The sequence below is a fragment of the Triturus cristatus genome, chromosome 6 (assembly GCF_964204655.1).
Source record: "Triturus cristatus chromosome 6, aTriCri1.1, whole genome shotgun sequence".
Classification (NCBI taxonomy): Eukaryota; Metazoa; Chordata; class Amphibia; order Caudata; family Salamandridae; genus Triturus; species Triturus cristatus.
In genome coordinates this window covers 1,313,049,506-1,313,070,281 of record NC_140589.1, presented here as the reverse complement: position 1 = coordinate 1,313,070,281, position 20,776 = coordinate 1,313,049,506, and the positions used below count along the sequence as shown (strand labels likewise).

Genomic DNA, 20,776 nt, shown 5'->3' with positions numbered 1-20,776 from the left:
GGTACCAATTTGACAGTAGACAATAACAGAAGGAGAATCAGGTGGGAAACCCTGAAGCAGTCACCAGGCAAGGCTGCTGCCCTGTATTCCTTAATTATTTCACCCTTATTAGCAATGGAGAAGGCTGCCCAGACCCTTAATTCTCCTGATACCATCGCTCAACCCATGGCTACCCATGAGGATTTGACCACTAGCCTGACCAACATCTTCAATCCCCTGACACACTCCAAAGGCAAGAGGACCCCTAAATCCACTTGGTTTAATAATGCTTGCCGAATGGCAAAGGGTGCCCTGATTGACGCCATAAAATCCAAAGACAGATCCCTGATAAAAACAAGGAGGGCTCTATATAGTGATAGTTTAAAGCTAGCCAAAAAGAACTGGGAGTCTGAACAATGGGATACGATCAAGCAGGCTCTCACCAACAGGGATATGAGGGCGTTTTGGACCCTGGTTTGTATAGTTAGTTCTCCAGAGAACTCAACTATTGAGCCGAACATCGCTGCAGACGCTTGGAAACATCATTTCCAATTGCTGTATTCCACTCAGGACACCATAGAGCTCATTGAGGGAACTCTGCCAACTGTTGTAGGGAACCCCCTTGAAGATGATGCTGGGTTCACCCTGACCAAAGTGCTGAGCGCAATTGGGAAGCTACCCGTTGGAAAGGCCCCTGGATTAGACAAGATCCCGGGGGACTTATTTCTGGAACAACCCAACATCTGGGGCCCCTATTTATGTGTAATATTAAATGCCGTATTAAACGGCATGAAAATCCCGGACACCTGGCTAGGGGCAGAAATGTTTCCAGTATACAAGAAGGGCTCACCCCTCCTGCCCATTAACTACAGGCCAATCAGCCTGATTGATGTAACCCAGAAGCTGTTTGCCAGGATTGTCCTGGAGCGCCTTCAGTTCTGTGTGGACGAGCGCGTGATTCTGAGTGCTTACCAGGCTGGTTTCCGCAAAAATATGTTCGAGGCATATGAGCTGCAGATTGTACACTTAGCATAGGTCGCCATCTGGTGTTGGGCCCGGATGTTTGCAGTTTGTTTTTCTTCTTGGACCGTCTTTGGAAGTCACGAGTTTGGTGACTCCTCCTTCGGTCCGTACTGCGCATGGGCTTCGGCTCCATCCTCAGATTGTTTTTTTCCGCCATCGGGCTCGGATGTGATACTTCGTACTCCGGCTTCGAACTTCTACGGTTCCAGCCTCGACGGAAAATCCTCGATTCTTCGAGTTCCTTCATCATCTTCATCTCTCGAAGCGGCACTTTTTCCATCCCGTACATCGACACCGGCCTTCGGGCCCTCCGCGACTCCGGTCCCGGCCGATGGAAAGGACTCCGTTTAAAAAGTGCCCAAAATGTGGGTCTAAATTTCCCCACACCGACCTCCATCAGGTGTGTAACCTTTGCCTCTCTCCGGAACACGAGGCTCGAGACTGCCCCGCCTGCAAGTCTTTTCGATCGAAGAAAACGATCCGAGATCGAAGGGCTCGACGCACCATGGCGCACTCATCCTCGACAGCTCCACCGGACATCTTCGGAGACGACGCCGAAGCTTCGGGGCAGACACACACCGAACTGGGAGAAGACATCGTCAGCGCTTCCGAGGCCGACGACTCCGACCTGGAGGACGTAACACCAGGACAGCGGGCCGTGAGTACAATGCCCCCTCCCAGCCCCGCACCGAAAACCAAAGAGACTCCGGTTACTCCCTCGCCTGCCGGCCTGGGCAAAACCAAAACCAAAGCCTCGATCACCCCACCTTCGGGCCCGGTGTCGAAGCACTCAAAGTCTCACGGCAGCTCGGGATCGAGCCAGCCGACGCCCGGTGCCGATAAACACCACTCGGCACCGAAGCCTGCAAAATCCAGCTCGACTCCGAAACCACCGGTGCCGAAGCCTGGACACTCGGCGCCGACCAAACACAAACAGAAATCGGTCGGCACCGACGCTCCGGCGCCGAAACAGCATTCGACGCCGAAACACACGGAGACCTCCAAAAAGCAGGGCGTACACAGAACATCGAAACCTCCGGTTCCGAAATCGCCGGTGCCGACAGACGACTCGGCGCCATTGGCCCTGTTTACACCAGACCCTTTACAAAAGACTTTGTCCAGAGATCCAAAGACTGGCCTTTTGACTGTGATTACTAAGAAGCGTCGCCTTGAGGCTCCGGCTCCTCCTCCTCCACCCAAAAAGAGGGACTCAGCTACTTCTCCCCTTAGAGTACCCTCCCCACTGCCACCCCCCCTCCCACCACCACCCCCTCCACCTTTACCTCACTACGATCCGGCCCCATCCCCAGACCCGGATGACGGGGACCCGGACAATGACCCAGGGGACGCCCCAATGGATCCCACTCCACCAGGGACCCCAGATCCATGGGAGGATTATAATAACCCTGATGTACCCAATGTACCTCAAGACGACCTATACCCATCAAGGCCGTCTCCTCCAGAGGACTCTTTAGGGTTTCACCATTTAGTGCAGAGAGCAGCACACTACCATGGGGTGGACATGCACACGGAACCAGTGGAAGAAGACTTCCTACTGGATACATTTGATTTACAAGATCGTTCCACTGCTATTTTACCCATGCTTAAGGGTGTCACCAAGCACGCTACAGAGGTATTCAAAGACCCTGTCAGAGCCAGAGTACTAAACCCTAGAATAGAGAAGAAGTACAAGGCGGCACCCACAGACCCTGCATACATCAAGGGCCCTGCTCCTCTAGATTCCCTAGTTGTCTCCACAGCTAGAAAGCGGGCTAACTCCCAATCCTCAGGAGATGCCCCACCACCAGACAAGGAATCTAAACTTCTGGACGCGTCTGGTAAACGCACCACCTACCAGGCTGCAAACATGTGGCGCATTGCAAATACACAAGCACTGCTTGCGCGATATGATAGAGCACACTATGATGAATTAGAGGCTCTCATGCAGCACCTTCCAGAGAAATACAAACGCCAAGCTCATGACCTGATACAGGAGGGCAAACTAATCACAAACACCTCCATTAAGTGTGCCCTCGATGCAGCAGACACTGCTTCTAGAGCCATAAACACCAGTGTCCTGCTTCGCCGCCATGCCTGGCTCAGGATATCAGGGTTCAAGCCTGAGGTCCAGACATCAATACTTAATCACACCTTTGACCAGCAAACACTCTTTGGCCCAAAGGTAGACGAAGCGCTCGAAAAAATGAAGAAAGATACAGACACAGCGAAGTCTATGGGAGCGCTCCAGACCCAAGCCTCTAAGCGTTCCTTTCGACGCTCGTCCTTTCGTGGCACAGGTAGAGGCTCCTCCACCGATAATGCCTCTACCTCCTACAAATCCCCTCCTCAAAATACCTTTTCAAAGGGCAACCAAAGAGGTGGTTACAGAGGCAACAACAATAAGGGCAGGGGCAAAACCAACAATACCCGTTCTGCCACCCCACCCGCACAATGACTCCCCTTCGCTCCCCCCAGACCATTCCACTCCGGTCGGGGGCAGACTACAAGATTTTATCCACGTATGGGAGTCCATAACATCGGACAAATGGGTGACCCAAATCATTCGGTCAGGGTACTGCCTCGAGCTAACATCTACCCCACCCAATATCCCACCAAAGCACCGTCCAATGTCCCAAGAGCATTCCACACTGCTCAAACAAGAGGTACTCTCGCTCCTCCAGAAACACGCCATAGAGCAGGTACCCGACAATCAACGAAATCTAGGGGTCTACTCCCTATATTTCTTAATCCCAAAGAAAGACGAGACCCTCAGACCCATTCTGGATCTCCGGCCTCTAAATGCCTACATACATTCAGACCACTTTCACATGGTCACCTTACAACAAGTCCTCCCACTCCTCTGCCAGGGAGACTTTCTCACAACACTGGATCTGAAAGACGCGTACTTTCACATTCCAATACACCCCTCTCACAGAAAATACCTCAGGTTCGTGGTGGACGGGCAACATTACCAATTCAAGGTTCTCCCCTTCGGGGTCACCACTGCACCACGGGTGTTTACCAAATGCCTAGCAGTAGTAGCAGCACACCTCAGACGTCAACATGTTCACGTCTTCCCTTACTTAGACGACTGGCTCATAAAAGCCGCGTCCTACCACCAATGCGTGCAACATACAAACAGCACCATCCAACTGCTTCATCAGCTAGGCTTCACGGTGAACTACCAAAAGTCTCACCTCATACCATCTCACACAAAGCAATATCTCGGGGCCACCATAGACGCCTCAAAAGGTATTGCCTATCCAAACTCAGCCAGAATCACCAGCATTCTAGCCTTACGCAAAATATTCCTTCCTCAACACTCTCTACCAGCAAGAGTGTTTATGAAGCTCATAGGGATGATGGCGTCTTGCATCTTCATAGTGCCCCATGCAAGACTCCACATGCGTCCACTTCAGGAGTGCCTAGCACAACAGTGGAACCAGGCCCAGGGTCAGCTGACGGATCTGGTGTTGGTGGACGGCCGCACACATCACTCTCTGCAGTGGTGGAACACCACAAACCTTTCCAAGGGACGGCCGTTCCTGGACCCGGTTCCCCAAGTGACTCTAACAGCGGACGCATCGCTCTCCGGCTGGGGAGCGCACCTCTTACACCTCACAATGCAAGGTCTATGGACGCCACAGCAAAAAACGCTCCACATCAACCATCTGGAGCTTTTGGCGATCTTTCTAGCCCTAAAATCTTTCCAAAAGCAGATTTCAGGCAAAGCAGTCCTCATTCGCACAGACAACATGACTGCGATGTATTATATACAGAAACAGGGGGGGACACACTCTCCCCAGCTCTCCCGCTTAGCCCAGAGCATATGGAGATGGGCAATTCCCCAAAACATTTTTCTCCTGGCACAACATGTTCCAGGCGTACAAAACACCATAGCAGATCTGCTCAGCAGACAGACTCAACAACTACACGAATGGGAACTGCATCCACAAGTTCTTCACCCATTCTTCCGACAGTGGGGGCATCCTCAAATAGACCTCTTCGCCACCCACGAAAACAAAAAATGCCCAAGCTTCGCCGCCAGATACCCACACCCATTGTCCAAGGGCAATGCGATATGGATGAACTGGTCAGGCAGATTTGCATACGCCTTTCCACCTCTCCCACTAATTCCATTAGTGGTCAGGAAACTACAACAGCACTCCCTCACACTCATTCTGGTAGCTCCGACGTGGGCCAGACAGCCGTGGTACACCACGCTACTACAACTATCAGTGGTACCACATCAAAAACTGCACCTTTCCCCATGCCTCCTAACCCAGAACCATGGAGAAATCAGGCACCCGGACCCAGCTCAGCTCAACCTGGCGATCTGGCTCCTGAAATCTTAGAATTCGGGTACCTTAACCTTCCCCCTGATTGCATGAACATCATCATGGAAGCCAGACGTCCTACCACTAGAGCATGCTATGCCGCAAAGTGGAAAAGATTTGTAATGTACTGCCGTAACAATACAATCAACCCTCTAGATGCATCCATACAACACATCATATGCTATCTGCTCCATCTTCACAGGTGTAACCTGGCGTATTCATCCATACGCCTACACCTAGCAGCGATCGCTGCCTATCTACAAAACAGACAGCATTTGTCACTCTTCAGAGTGCCCGCTATTAAAGCCTTCATGGAAGGCCTCAAACGAGTAATTCCTCCCAGGGCACCACCCTCCCCTGTATGGAATCTAAATTTGGTCCTTACACGACTAATGGGTCCGCCCTTCGAACCAATGCACAAATGTGAGCTACAATTTCTCACCTGGAAAACAGCTTTCCTTGTAGCTATCACTTCCCTTAGAAGGGTTGGTGAAATACAAGCGTTCACCATACAGGAACCTTACATACAAATGCATCACAGCAAGGTCATACTTCGAACTAATCCGAAGTTCCTGCCCAAAGTCATTACCCCCTTCCACCTCAATCAATCAGTGGAATTACCTGTCTTCTTTTCGCAACCCCAATCTGTTGCGGAAAGGGCCTTACACACACTAGATGTGAAAAGAGCGTTGCTATATTACATACAAAGAACGCAACCCTTCAGGAAGACCAAACAGTTGTTCGTTTCCTTTTCTCCACCACATAAAGGCAACCCCATCTCAAAATCAGGGATAGCTAGGTGGATTGTAAAATGCATACAAATTTGCTATCAGAAGGCAAAGAGAACATTATCTGTTCCCCCTAAAGCCCACTCTACAAGAAAGTTAGGGGCTTCTATGGCTTTTCTAGGGAATATACCCTTAGATGACATATGCAAGGCAGCCACATGGTCTACACCGCACACATTCACAAAACACTACTGTGTAGATGTGCATTCCCAGCAGCAAGCTAGGGTGGGCCAGGCTGTACTAAAAACACTCTTTCAAACAGCTGCAACGGATACCGGTGGTCGCCGCTAAGGTTGGGTACTGCTATATAATCTATGCTAAGTGTACAATCTGCAGCTCATATGCCTCGAACGGAATATGCTACTTACCAGTATGCATCTGTTCTTGGCATGTAGAGCTGCAGAGTTGTACACGCCCACCCGCCTCCCCGGCTACCTGTATCCGTTCCAGTCCATCTTATTTAGATACAACACACATGGGTTTCTCACTGTTATTACTACGCTCCATCATTTCCCTGTTGGCGAAAAACAATCTGAGGATGGAGCCGAAGCCCATGCGCAGTACGGACCGAAGGAGGAGTCACCAAACTCGTGACTTCCAAAGACGGTCCAAGAAGAAAAACAAACTGCAAACATCCGGGCCCAACACCAGATGGCGACCTATGCTAAGTGTACAACTCTGCAGCTCTACATGCCAAGAACAGATGCATACTGGTAAGTAGCATATTCCTTCTACTACTGACCAAATCTTAAGGCTCCAGCTATTATATTGGAAGACGGTGACAATAGCAGGTGGGAGCCTCTATTTGATCTTCATTGACCTTAAATCAGCCTTTGATCTGTTACCTCGTGACAAACTTTGGGGGGTCCTAGAGCAAATGGGCATTCCGCCCTATTTGCTGTCCTTGATCAAGCGCCTGCACACTGGAAATTTTGCCCAGGTGAGATACGGGAAATAAAGAGAATTAACCCCACGCTTCTCAGTAAATAGAGGTGTAAGGCAGGGGTGTGTTTTGGCCCCCACATTGTTCTGTCTTTTTATCAACGCTTTGGTGGACCAATTAAAATGGGTTGCTAACATTGATGCCCCAAAGCTGGCCCGCGATAAGGTCCCACTAATGATGTTTGCGGACGACACTTTGTTACTATCCAAGTCGCCCGCGGGCATGCAAAGGACCCTTGACAGCTTCTCTTTATTTTGCAAAGACAGGGGGCTAGAGATCAACACATCAAAAACCAAGTACATGGTTTTTAATCCCAGTAAAACATCTCGCCCCAAATCCCACCCTAAATGGTACCCAGCTAGAGAGGGTAGCTGTATTTGATTACCTGGGTGTTACGCTGACGGAAACTTTTGGATTGGGCCCGCAGCAAGAAAAGGCAGACTTAAGGCTAGCACAGATGGCCGGGGGAATAGTAAAATTATATAGGAACTCAACATCTCGACAACCGGGTCCGCTGACCGAGATTTACAAGTCCAAATCAGGAGTGCTATAATGTATGGGGCAGAACTTTGGGGTCATTGTCCTGCAGGTGGACTGGTTAAAACTGAGAACAAGTTGATGAGGCAGCTATTCCGTCTACCACCAAGCACTCCTCGTATCCCCCTACGTATGGACCTTGGGATTAAACCCATAGACAAGGAGATTGGACTGCGTTCCTTGACTTTCTGGCGTAGACTATGGGCGACCCCCGAATTAATAGCCTACCAGTCTGAACTCAAGGCGATTTTGGGGCTCCCAGGGGTGGAAAAACTATCCTGGTTTGTACACATAAAATACCTGTGCTTCAGATTACGGCGGCCAAACCTATGGACCCACCCTGAGGAAGTGTCCCCGACAATATCACGGCTTGAACTAGTTAAAGCTTACAGACTATTTAGATTGGCCGAAATCCAAGGGAGCACAAAACCAGGCCGCCTAACCTCTGACTTCCTCAATTTTAAAGACCAGTATTTATTTGAGGCCTTTCTTGATGTTGTTCATCCGTTCATGGCAAGGAAACTTTATGCCCAGTTTAGATTGGGTTGCCTGCCGGTTCATGTATTTACTAGCAAATGGTCAAAAACTTCTCCTGTTGGTTGTCCTGCTTGTAACAGTCAAGAAGAGTCAGCCATTCATGTTTTCTTCTTTTGTCCTGGCTATATTGCAGCCAGGAGGTACTGGCTCTTACCATTATGCAGGAACCTGGGGTACAGACAGTGCCTGGAGGCCTTTAGAGTTTTGAGAACTGACACCCTTCCTCCGATTGTTTTTGCTGTGTCTCGTTTCCTCAACTCCATGTGGCACAGGCGCCGCAAGTTTTTAAATTCCCTCCGCACATGTTAAATGTCCCTTCTCTATTTCCTACTGTTTTAATTTTATTAATTCATGAAATCACTGTTTTAACCTTTTTTTAATTTTCGTATTTTTTCCTAATTCCTATGAAATTTGATCACTTATTGTATTTGGTCATATTTTGTTATGTTTACTGATGCTTTTATCGCCCAAATTCAGTGATGTATGTATTTTACCTTTTACATTTATGGTCTATAATGACCGAGATAAAGCCTGGAAATGGACATTAAGTGACAAGATTTTCATGTTTGGCTGGTGTTTTTATCTGATTTTAACTTGTTTCTGTCTTGTGAAAATGTTCTTCTTTCTTCTTTTCTTTAGGTTGATCAAAATCGAATGAAACTGTTGAATGATAAAGCAGTTGCAAAGTCGCAACTTCAGAAGAAACTGGGCCAGCTACTTTACCTCACTAATTTAGAGAAGGTGGGTCACTGAATCTTTGGAAGTGTTATTGAATTTTGCTTTCAAATAATTAATGCTGCTTGGAACCATATTAACAATATGGGTAACGGTCATTTTTATTTATCACAGGCTATAACTTTCTTTTCATAGGTTGTTGGCTATATGAAATAAGTTTTAATTGCTAAAATACATACAAATATAGTTCTTGTTACTCATTTCTCCAAGACATTCAATATCCAATGGTACTGTAAACAAAACTACCTATTGCAAGACCTTTCTACATTTTTTTTGCATTAAAAGTGTGTTTGGAAATTCTGAATGACTGTCTTGAGCTATATCGTCTCTGCTGCAGGTGGAAAGCATAAACCTTCAATTATCATGAATTTTTTCAGCACACCATCTTCTGAGAACGTTTCGAAACTAATTTTCACTGGTAAATGTGCAAGCCTGATTTCACCCTCCTCCAGTTTTTAAAGCATGGCAAATCACAGTCTACGGGCATTTTTTTTTATTTTTGCATATTTATCAGTACCTCTTTAACCTGCGGCCAAGCCCCTGAAAATCTTTTTACCATCCCGGAACAACCCATCCAGAATAAGTAATCTTTACATGTGACCATTTTCTAATCATTCCTACCATCAGAACCTATTGGAAATTGTGGTCATGGACCTTCTTTGGCCCTTTACTGCTGAAGATAAAAATATCTTCTCTCTCACTGAAGAAAGTTTTAGACCATGTACTGAAAGATCTGAATAATGTAGATCTGGAGTGTAATTTTGCCTTGATTCCTCTTGATCTATCTGTGGCATTTGACACAGTTGACCATATCATTTGTTTTCATTGCTAGAAGTTGTAGTTGAGGCTGTGTTTTGTAGATGGGCAAAATCTTGCCTGGCATATTGCTTTCTCAGCAGTCCTGGTCACTTGTCAGTTTAGAGTTGGTGTGCGATGTGCCACAGGGAGAACCTCGTCGATTGTCATAGCTGTTAGAATAATTCCTTGGTGTGTACAGGGATGCCAGAACACTTAAAATCAGTGAATATCAATCGGTGTGAAAAGTCCAGCATTCCTTTTACAGTCATGCACCCTCAAGAGCCAAAGACAGAGTTGTTTTTTAGATGTACTATAAAGAATAAAAACCCTTCACAATACCAGATTGTTGTACCTACACCTCAACCTGATGCATGGGCACCAATAAAGACAAACATTTCTTGATAAAAAAAGGGCAGAGTGCTAGGCTTTCTTATGAAAAAAAAAAATTAAACACCTAAACTCTCTCCTAGTTTAAGTCTTTTGGGGCTTCCATTCCCATGATGCTTAGCACTGGCAAATGCGGTAGAGAGTCAGTTCTTTTTTCCAGGTTGTGAGAGTGGGATTTAGGAGCCAGGTGGATTTTTTTGACCAATTTTATACCGTTTTTCTTCAGAAAGTTATTTTTCTTTACTTCATGCTAATTTTATCCAGTTCCAGTTCAAATAGCTTTATTCGACAACTTGTATCATAAAAGCATCATTTGACATCAATACAATAAAAGAGTATCTGTTCAGTGATAAAAAAGATCTTACAATACAGAAGGTCGTTTAAAAGTATCTTGGCGTAAAATTAGTAGCAGCGTATTTTAATAAAGAAACATAAACCAAATTTCATAAAAGACTTAATTCTAGGACACTATATACATGTCGCTATCTACAGGTCACTTCCATCCCAGGTACACAATAATTTTAATAGTAATGCAAAAAAAAAAAGGGTAAAAGGGCATAATCCATCACGGTAATCAATGTATAAAGTGCTAGTGCTATCTCCATCATAAGCAGTGTTCAGAAGTTATAGAGCAGGCCAGTATAATATATGGTCTAATCACATATAATGAGTCGTGAATATCTACATTGTGGTCACACCTCGTTGGGCTCTGATTCTAATTAACTGAGCTTGGCCTAAAAACTTGGCCACTCCACATGAAAACAGAACACTGGGACCAGATTTTAAAATGCGCAGAGCAAACCGGTAATTGCGGGTGCCCATATCACTGCATATTGGTTTTAGCCATTTTCTCCTAGCTTTATCATAAGCTGGGCAAGCAAACAGGACATGAGCAACACACTCCACCGGAGCTCCACAGCACGGGCAACTCTCTGTCATTGCCACTCGGTTATTAACAGGGAGAGTGCCGAGCCTAAACTGAATATACAGAGTCCTATCTCGTGGGACCTGGATCACATCATCTAGGTAGGGCTCCAAGCTTCTAGTTTGCTTAAACGAGAAGAACTCCTCTGTCAATCTACCCAACATTGGCTTACAGAGTTCTTGCCTGCCAATCCAATCCCAATAATATAGCTTGAGTTCCACTTTACTAGGGGGAGTCTGGGTATCTCATGATTCTTTAAGGCCAAGTTGCATCATAGTTTTCTTCACATATGATAGCCACTTGACCTTATGGTTCACATCCAGATTCATTACCTCCGTTAGAGCTGAGGCGTAGTTGGTAAGCTCTTCAGTGCTCCGTAGGCGAGCCCTAAAAAGCAGTGGTCGTAGCCTAGCAATTGCTCTAAACGGTCGCCTACCCATGTCATACATTAAAAGTGTTAATGGGGTGTTGCGGGGAAGCATCACCAAATCCCTCAGAAATTTCTGCTCAGACCTACTTACTTCATCCACATTTTCAAACCCCCATAGCTCGGCTCCGTACAGAGCCGAGCTAACTGCCTTTGCTTCATAAACTACGAGCGCAGGGGCAACTGGCCTACTATACGAGGAGTGATGTTCTTTGCTTAGTACCCCGATCACGCGTTTATGATTCAAAAGCATTTTAGATATATGGGGCCTCCAGAGCATTTTATCCGAGAGTCTTATGCCAAGATATTCAAAGTTCCCGACTCTCTCCAGGGGGGTACCATTTAGTGTAAAGTTGTTCCTAAAAGATTTGGGGGGGTTAAAAGCCATAGGCTTTGTCTTCGTGGTATTAATAACTAAGCCCCGTGCATCACAGAAAGATTGGTATCTGTACAACAATTTTTGAAGCCCAACTGGAGTCTTTGAAACCAACAAGGTGTCGTCAGCGAACAGAAGCGTTGGCACTTTGTCACCCACTAACATAGGGGCGTCAGCTGGGTCTTCTTGCAGAAACTTCACCACCCCGTTCACATACAAGGAGAACAGGGTGGGAGCCATCACACAACCCTGGCACACTCCCTTGCCAACAGGAATATGCTCCGTCAACTGACCTTGGGTACCCCATCTCACCTGAGCATAATTACCCTCATGAAGACGGATTAGTAGGTTAAGAATTAACTGCAAAGAAGATTTTTAAAGCTTTCTTTGGCATTGTGTGCCACTTTTTTCAGTCAATTCAATTAAATGTTATTCAAGGTTTGGAACTCAGATGAGGTTCACATAAAAACAGAACGCTACAGCAAATAACATAAATCATGTTAATATACATTTAAATAAAAAAAAAATGTATTCAAAACTTTTTGACAAATGACTTAATTCGTAGGAGAGAATAGAAGTTGCCAAGCCTCTGCTCCTGTCTTAATATTGCGTTTTAAAAACATCAGCCTTAATATATGACGGCGAGGAAAGTGCAGTGCAGGACAAATAAATAATATGTGATTAAAATCCTGTATACACACATTACACAGTTTATCCTCATTTTTGGAATTAGATGAATTTATTGTTAGCACATTTAGGGGAATTAGAATTATGCGTAGTAATATCCAAAAATTACCAAGTCACTATGCCTTCTTGTATTTTTCTAAGTGCCCTTGTGGGAGAAAAAGGGCCGCTCCAGACCTTACTAGGTGTGTTCTTGTGACCAGCAAATTGCACTGCTCTCACTTGTTTACTGTTGAGAAGAAGGTAAAAGTAAATTTTCAACATAGACGCACTCCAGATCTCTCCACTCAATTTCACTGATCTATTCAAGATTCTACCATTCAATGTGAATACACCACTCATCATTCAGCATTAGAGCAGGACTCAACATCACACAAATCAACATCGAGGTGCTCATCGTGGGCCCTTTCTTCAGCTAGAGATCCAGCTACTACGAGGCAAAGCTATGACTGTTTCCCAGACCTACTGGGTCACATGTAGCTTTTGCAACTTGGGGTTTATTTACATCATCAGAAACCTGTTACTTGTCCCATTGAAACCTCTACATATGTCTCTGCTTCCTATTACCTCTTCCTCCTTCATTTTTGCTCTGGCCAGTGGGGAGTCCGTCTTCAAAAACAACCCTTACACCTTCTTCTCCACGAGACCTAGAGGAAGATTAGTGCCTTGTAAACGCAGGCAAAATAGGCCTCGGTCTCATGTTAGCTTTTGTAAGGCTTCAGAAGACATTACTTCATCCCCCTATAATCAAACTTTATTGACTGGTTCCCCACAAAGAGTTTGCCTGTTGATGATATTTCCACCTTCCAAAAGGTTCTAGCTTGAGGGCTTGCTAGCTTAACATACCATTAGAGATTATTTATACTGCAGTGTTAGTTATATACACTTTTGCCTTGAGCATCACCTACACTCCTGCTGCTCCTGGTCCCAGGTTTGCTGGAATTAGTGGAGGGCAATTTTCTGACACAAGTTATAACCAAAGCAGACTCTCCGTAGGTAATGAAAAAGTACAAGTCTCTAGAGCAGGACCCTGGATTCTTTAGGATGGACCCTAAGCCTAAGGCCATGCTAGTGATGGCAGTCCTCTGATGGCTCCACCTATACTTCACCGTTTTGGGGGGATATATAAAGTGACATTGCATAAAGTGGCAAAACATCACAGGCAGCAAGTGGAAACTTACTATTGTGCAAGACGGCTACTCGCTTAATTTTAGGACTCCTACACACACTGTTCTACAGCATCCTAAAACTACCGTCTATGTGACCTGCATAAGGAAACTGCCTCATTGCTGATGAAGTGAGCAATAAATCCAGTCTCTTGACCTCAACGCGGAAATGGCATTTATTCAAGATCCTTCCAGTTTGGAAGAAGGGACCAACCTGAAACTTCAGATCAATCCTATAGATAGATCTAAGGCAATCTGATGAGTGGGCCTTAAGAGAAACAGTCCACATGGTGGTGCTCCACCTAATATTTCCTCATCTCAGAAAGGGATACTGGCACAGGAAATTTCAGCAGATGTTATAAAGTAATTTCTAGTATGTGGTCTTCCTTTCATCATGAAATGTATACCCCAGACATTTTCCAACTTCATGGCAAATTTGTCAGTAGATTTACTTTGCCAACTTATCTTTGTCTACCTTTTCCTGGATGACTGGCTCATCAAAGCACACAGTCCAGACAAGATGAAGCAGAATCTACAATCCATCATCTCCCTATTGCATCTTGCGGTTCTACAAAACAAGTTCCGAAAGTCTGCTAATGCTCCAGTTCAGATGCTGTTGTGCCTAGGAGCAAAGTTGAACAAAAAATAAGGAAATGTGTTGTCTTCGAATAGTAACATTTTATCAATTTTGAGATTGTGCCAGTAGCTCAAGAAAACACTGACCCGAATTGCTCAAGAAGACGCTGACCCAAACAGCTCGCTATATTGCTTCCCTTTAGCGATTGATGCTGTCGTGCATTTTTATGGTGCTGATAGCAGCAATACAAATGAGGTTGCTACAGTAGTATCTGTAGGATAAATGGACCCAGTGGGAAGAATATTTAGAGACAAGCTTTGTGTTTTCATAGCAGTGAAACAATCCCAGGTGCAGACAGATGTCTCTGCAGGCTTAGACAATTTGTTGTGGAACTTGGCCCTGAATCTGTCAATAACAAAAATCATCTTCCAGAGAGCAAAATCAACAAGCACATACACATAGCAGATTCTTTGAGGGAAACCACACATTCCATAGATCACAAAATTATTTTACATGTCTTATAAGACTGGGGTTTCCCACTGGCAGACCTCTTCCCACTTCTCAAAAGTCCAAATGCAATGTTTCGCCTTCAGATTGTGTTTATAAGGCTCAGTGGGCAGTGCCATTTTCATAAACTAGGCATGGACATTTCTTGATGGTTGTCCTCCATTCTGTTGATACTGTTATTTCGGTTGAAACTGTAGAACTGTCAAGCAACAATAATCTTAATTGCTCCTAAATAGCTGAGACAGTGATGGTTCCCAGACCCCCTCCATATGTCTCGTAAATCACACAGGAAGCTCCCATGCAAACTGAACTTATTGACTCAACTTCAAGGACAGCTGTTCCACCCAAAGCTGATAACATTGAATTTGGAATCAGGTCTCCTCCAGTCAGTATGGAGTTCCTGGAGGAAGCTAAGAGGCCTTCAACAAAAACATTTTATTATTTCAAGTTGAAATGGTTCTGCTTATGGTGTCAGCAGCTTTGCATAAGCCTCAGTATTTTTAATCAAATTCTACTTTGCAGCTATAACAGCCCATTGATAGACTCTCCAAACATCATTTTAAATGTCCCAGTTAGTAAAGATTACTTGGAGAGTTTGAAGAAAGTCTTTACTTCTACCCAAAAACCTCTTCTTCCCTAGGGGTTACATTTTTTGTGCTCAAAATCTGTGACTACTGCACACAAATCCGATACACAAGGCTTCATTACAGGATTTCTCATGAATGACAGCCTTCTTGGTTGAGATTACTGCTTCACTTGGAACTAAAGTACTTTTCAGCAGTTGAAACTTACACAGTTTTCTTTTTTTTGAGCAGTTGAATGCTATGCAGTTTTCCATGCTAAAAGGGTGGTTATGAGAGCTCATCCATCTTTGTTTGTCTACGGTAGTTTCAGAATTTCACATTACCTTAATAGTGCTTTTAGTAACCTTACTTCTCCTGCAGAACACTCTCCGCATTCCCTAGATGTTCAGAGGGTTTCGTGATTTTATCTAGACAAGTTGAAAACCTTGAGGAAATCAAACCGATTTTTTGTCAGTTATGGTTCTTTACATACAAGCTTGGCTACTTGATAAGAATCTCTTTCTCTCCGGATTGCCTTCTGCATTACCCTTTTTTAGTATCTTGCTAATGATCACTTCAAGACACATCTACAATCCACTTGACCAGAGGGAATGCAGTTGTTGCAGCTTGTTTCTGGATATTTCCTTAGCCAATGACTGTAGGGCAGCATCATGGAAAGCTGTTCATACTTTGACAATTCACTATTGTCTTGATTCTGACACTAGACCTTACTCTAGTATAGGTCCAGCTACTTTGAGAAACCAATTTAGCTAATCCTCTTCTTAAAAGCTTGGCAGAGTTTCTAAAGTTATTTCCTCCTTTTCTCTCTAACGGAAGTGAGCCACAAGTATTCAGGTATGTACTTGTTATTCAGTTTTAACATTCATGACTAGCAGTGAAGATCATACGATGCAAGTCATAGTCACTTTCCTGTAGTCCTGCTTCTGCATAGTCAGAATATTAATTGAAGTCATAAACAATCCACCCTCTTCCCCCAACTTTTATCTTGCCCTTATGAGAATAAAGGAACTCCCTGATGCAACTGCCAGGGCTTACAGGGTGCTTTCTCCTCTGTTTTTAAACATGTTTCTTTCCTAGTTTTCAAGCAGCAGGCTGAGTTTTTCAGTGCTGCAAAGTAGTAATACAGTGAGAATTCTGGACGTTTCACCCTTGTTGATATTTATGGTTTTAAGTTTTGCAGGGTTCCTGTACACAGAAGAGAATTATTCACAGGAAGTGAGTAACATTCTTATGGATACTTTCAACTGCAGATTCCTCACCTTTAGACTATCCACAGGTGCCATACTGGATTTGGAAGCTTTAAACAACATTGCTCCTGCGCATCAGTAAGTGACTTCGTGCAGCTCTGCATTGACTTCATCCATCTGGAAAGTTATGATCCGTATATAAACATCACCCTTAGTCTTACATCATTTCCTTTCTTTCTGCACCTTAGTACTCTGATCCAAAGCTGTGCTCCCCCTTTTCTTGTCTGTCGAGTATTTTTACTTCCAAACATTTTTTCCAATTAAAACTAACCAGTGCGCAAGGAATTACGTTTCCTTCAAACACGACAGGGTTTAAACTTTGTGGATTCTGTTGCAAACAAATGTCTGGCAGACCTGCACAAGATATGCCTATGTTTTTATGTTTTGGGACATGACTCCAGGGTATGCGAGGGGTGCGCCCTCATGAACCTAAAGGCAATTCGGCATTGTGAAGCAAAGCTGTATGTTGCATGCAGCATGCAAGTCCCGCTCAAAGTCAAGGCCATGGACCCGCTCTTGAGACCATTACAGTGATAGTTCGTCGTCGTGGAGAAGTAGCGAGAGTATAAAGGTGTCACTCGGTCTTATAGGAGCTGATTTCGCAGTTGATCCTCATTCATCCTAAGTTCCCCAAGTCACCAGCAAAGTTGTAAGATATTGAGGCCTTTAGAGAGGCCATGTTGCAAATCTACTGTACTCTTCTGGTTCTCTCTGGCATACCTTCAGACCCCAATGATTCCCGGAGAACTCCAGTTGGGTTATCCCTGGCAGGTAGTAGTAACAAGTTTCCACCAGCAAGACGAACCTCCATCCATTATCTATTACCCCTGCACACAACCACCCCATAGGATAGAGAGTCTAAGAGAAGATCGACATTTGCAAAACCAGTGTTCTCATTGACCACCCTAGCCCTAAGGTAGATCAGTGCCAGGCCATGCACAAACGATCTTTGGAACATGGTCAGTGAAATATTGCCGGCAGTCCCTGAAGAATTTTGAGGCTTCCTGGCTCAAACCGTACAAGATGGTCAGCATGTGGCTAAATATGTCCTTTGATCTGACCTGGATAATGCTGATTGCTTGGGCCGAGCAGATGGTACTAGTGTGGTGCACATTGATAATATCCACAGGATTTTCAGGGGGCATACAGGTGTCCTTTACATTAATGCCTTTATATGGACCTCACCTTTATGGTGAAAAGAATTATTCTGTCCTGGGATGCTTCATAGAGAGCCAGTGATCGTTGGGCTTCCCAAACCCCACTAGACAATTTCCTCAGCAGTTTTGTCCCTTTTGTGGGTTCTCAAGAGGCTTGGCATACAGACAGCACATGTACAGGCACCCCTAGTGGTCCCCGAAGCAGGAACCCCAGGATTTTCAGGGACAAGGATCAAGCAGACACCGCACTGCCCATGAGGTGCAGAGGTCTTCCCAGACCCCTACCCTTGCGGCATCCGCCTCAAAACTGCTTTAGTTTACCTCTAGTGGCGCATGGCCATCCTGTTGGAGCAAGGATCTAACATTTCCTCTGGCACAACGGATTCAAGGCATTTGGACTACGACCCCGATGTTTTAGCTTCTGTCCTGAGTCTCACTGAGGTGGCTCTCATGCTGCTTGCCTATTACCCCCCTGCATCCTGCTCAGTGAATCTGCCAGGTGGAACTTGCAGGCTCTGCAGTGGAATCTGAAGTGTCAGTGGGCCTAGAACCAAGAGAACCGGTCTTTTTCCATCCTGGTTTCTGAGGACACTGCAAAAGACATGCGTGGGGGCTGCTTGACTGCAATTGGTCCAGTGGCAGGCTCCTCTTCCTTCCTCACCCAGAGCTGATGGTGGTGATGGATGTGTCTCTGCTGGGTTTTGTAGGTCATATAGGAGAAGTAGAGATCAGAAGACTCTGTTATCTGGTGAAATCTCAAATCGACATCAGTCAGTTGGAGTTGCCATGCCATTCACCTGGCGTTAAAGGCCTTTCTACCGCCCATCAGAGGGAGGCTGGTACAGGCTCTCACAGACAACAACCCGCCATATGGTATTGCATCAAGCAGTGTGACGTAGAGGTCGTGGGTCCTGTGTCAGGAAGGAGGCTGTTCGCATTTGGAGTTGGCTGGGGTGTCGAGGCTTTTCCCTAATGTTGACTCACCTGGTGAAATCTTTGAATACCAAGGTGAGGTGCCCAGCTGACGGTGCCTGGTGGATCAGGGCATCTTCCACCAATGGGGAGAACATTAGCCTTATCTTTTCACCACAGTCTAGAACTCGCAGTGTCAATCTTTTTCACATTGAAGTTTGCAAGAAATCTCTCTCTAGGAGACACATTTCGGTTAGAGTGGAGCATGTGACTCCTACATGCCTTCCCATCCCTGGCCCTCCTGCCCAGAGTTAAAGAAGATTAGGAACGACTGGGCCAAAGTCACCTGAGTGGCTCCAGATTGGGCCAGGAGAGTGTAGTACCTGGAACTTCTGGGCTTGAGCATCTGTTCTCCAGTAAGGTTGCTGCCTCAGGACGATCTTCTGCCACAGCAGCAGGACATATTGTTCAGCTCCCGAACTGCTGGGCCTGCATCTACATGTATGGAGATTGAGCGGCAGCTGTTGACTATGTTCAATTTATCGCTCGAAGTTGTGGATGTTGTCTTTGCAGTCCTCAACAAAGACCTGTAACAAGCCAAACTGTCGGATATCTTATTATTTGTGTTCTCTTTGAGCCTTTCTGCTTTTTTCATTTACCCGACCAGCTGTTTTTTTTTTCATTCACCTGATGCGATTTCTAAAGAATGGCTTCTTCATTGTGATCACTTCAGCTCGTCACGTTAATGAACACCTGGCCTTCTCGATGCAGCAGCCCTATACGTCGTTTGTCCCCAGGCTAACAGGTAAGGAGGACCAGGGTGACCTTTTTGCCAAAATTTTTGACTCCTTTTAGCATTGGGCAATCCTTCACCCTTCCAATGTTCTTTGCTCTGTCTTGCCCATCGAAAGAGGACTCCATCAATAGGTCCCAAAAGAGCCTGGAGCTTTTACATCGACCCCACCAAAGATTATCGGGTGGATGGTTAGTTTTTTTTATGCTATTCTTGGACGCTGAGAAAGGTATGGTGGTGCAAAAATGATTTTGTCAAGGTTGATAGTCCTCTGCAATAATATCTGCTATGCGCTGGCTAAGTAGCAGCCTACGTAATTACTGATGGCTCATTCCACCAGGGCCAAGGTTGCTACTGCTGCAATGGCATGCCAAGTGCATGTTCTGGACCTTTGTCACACTGTGACTTGGACATCAGTTCACACGTTCATGAAGAACTACTGCTTTGACAGTCAGGTTCCCCCGCTTGGTCCTGCAAGACTTTTTAAGACTTTTTGGTCTGAGCCATTCAATAGACCCTCCTCCATTGCAGTTACTGCTTTGGTATCTATTCAAAACATGAGGAATCTATGGATTGAAGTATCCATCAGAAGAACAAGTTACTTGCCTTCGGCAATGTTCTACCTGATGGATACTATGTCTAACCACAGATTATCCCCATTTTGTGGAATGGTCTCTTTTCTCATTTAAAATATGTCTGAAACTAATGCTCTTTACACTGGTAGTCTGATTGGTTTTTGGGCTGAGAGTGTGAAGGTGAAAAGTCCAGAAAGAAACTGACATCAGTACACAGGGGTGGCCCTTGCAAATGAAGTTCCATTCATCTATTCCGGACAGAAGTAAGCCAACGTGGACCCAAATGATGCCACCTACTGGCACTCCAGAGCAATGCTGTTTAAAGCTTACAGATATAGTCTGGCACCTGGGGATATTCCAAAGGTGATGAATCTGCTGTTAGATAGAGTATCCACCAGAACGAGCTTTAAAGAAGCTAAGTAATTTGTTCATTTCGTCCCCTTATGCATCTGAGTAACTCTTTGGCAACAAATAATTATATAGGTGGCACTCAGCTCCATGTCAGCCACTCGTCAGCAAGTCACACTCCAGCTGAGACTTATTTAATATGAATGTTGGAATGATTGATTTCAGATGTCTGACACTAAATCGAATTTAACCTTTTTCAAACTGATTTTCTTGCCTTAAGCCCTAAATAACGTCTACAAATACCTAGCAATTGGCTTACTGTCGGGCCACACCATCTGTCTTGGAGGTACTGTTTGCCCAGGAATTAGCTATCACACCTCAAATTGTAACTTAACAAAGTTGAGCTTTCTTCCCTGTGGACACTAAGGGATTCT

General features: G+C 45.2%; 1 protein-coding gene across 1 annotated transcript in view; it reads left to right on the top strand.

The window, feature by feature from the left end:
• The window catches only part of SHPRH (SNF2 histone linker PHD RING helicase), a 763,974-nt gene that overhangs the window by 543,403 nt on the left and 199,795 nt on the right, over nucleotides 1–20,776 (top strand). Inside the window, exon 23 of the mRNA XM_085612283.1 lies at nucleotides 8,784–8,885. Coding sequence (XP_085468409.1) covers nucleotides 8,784–8,885 — 102 coding nt within the window. The remainder of the gene's footprint in view (nucleotides 1–8,783; nucleotides 8,886–20,776) is intronic.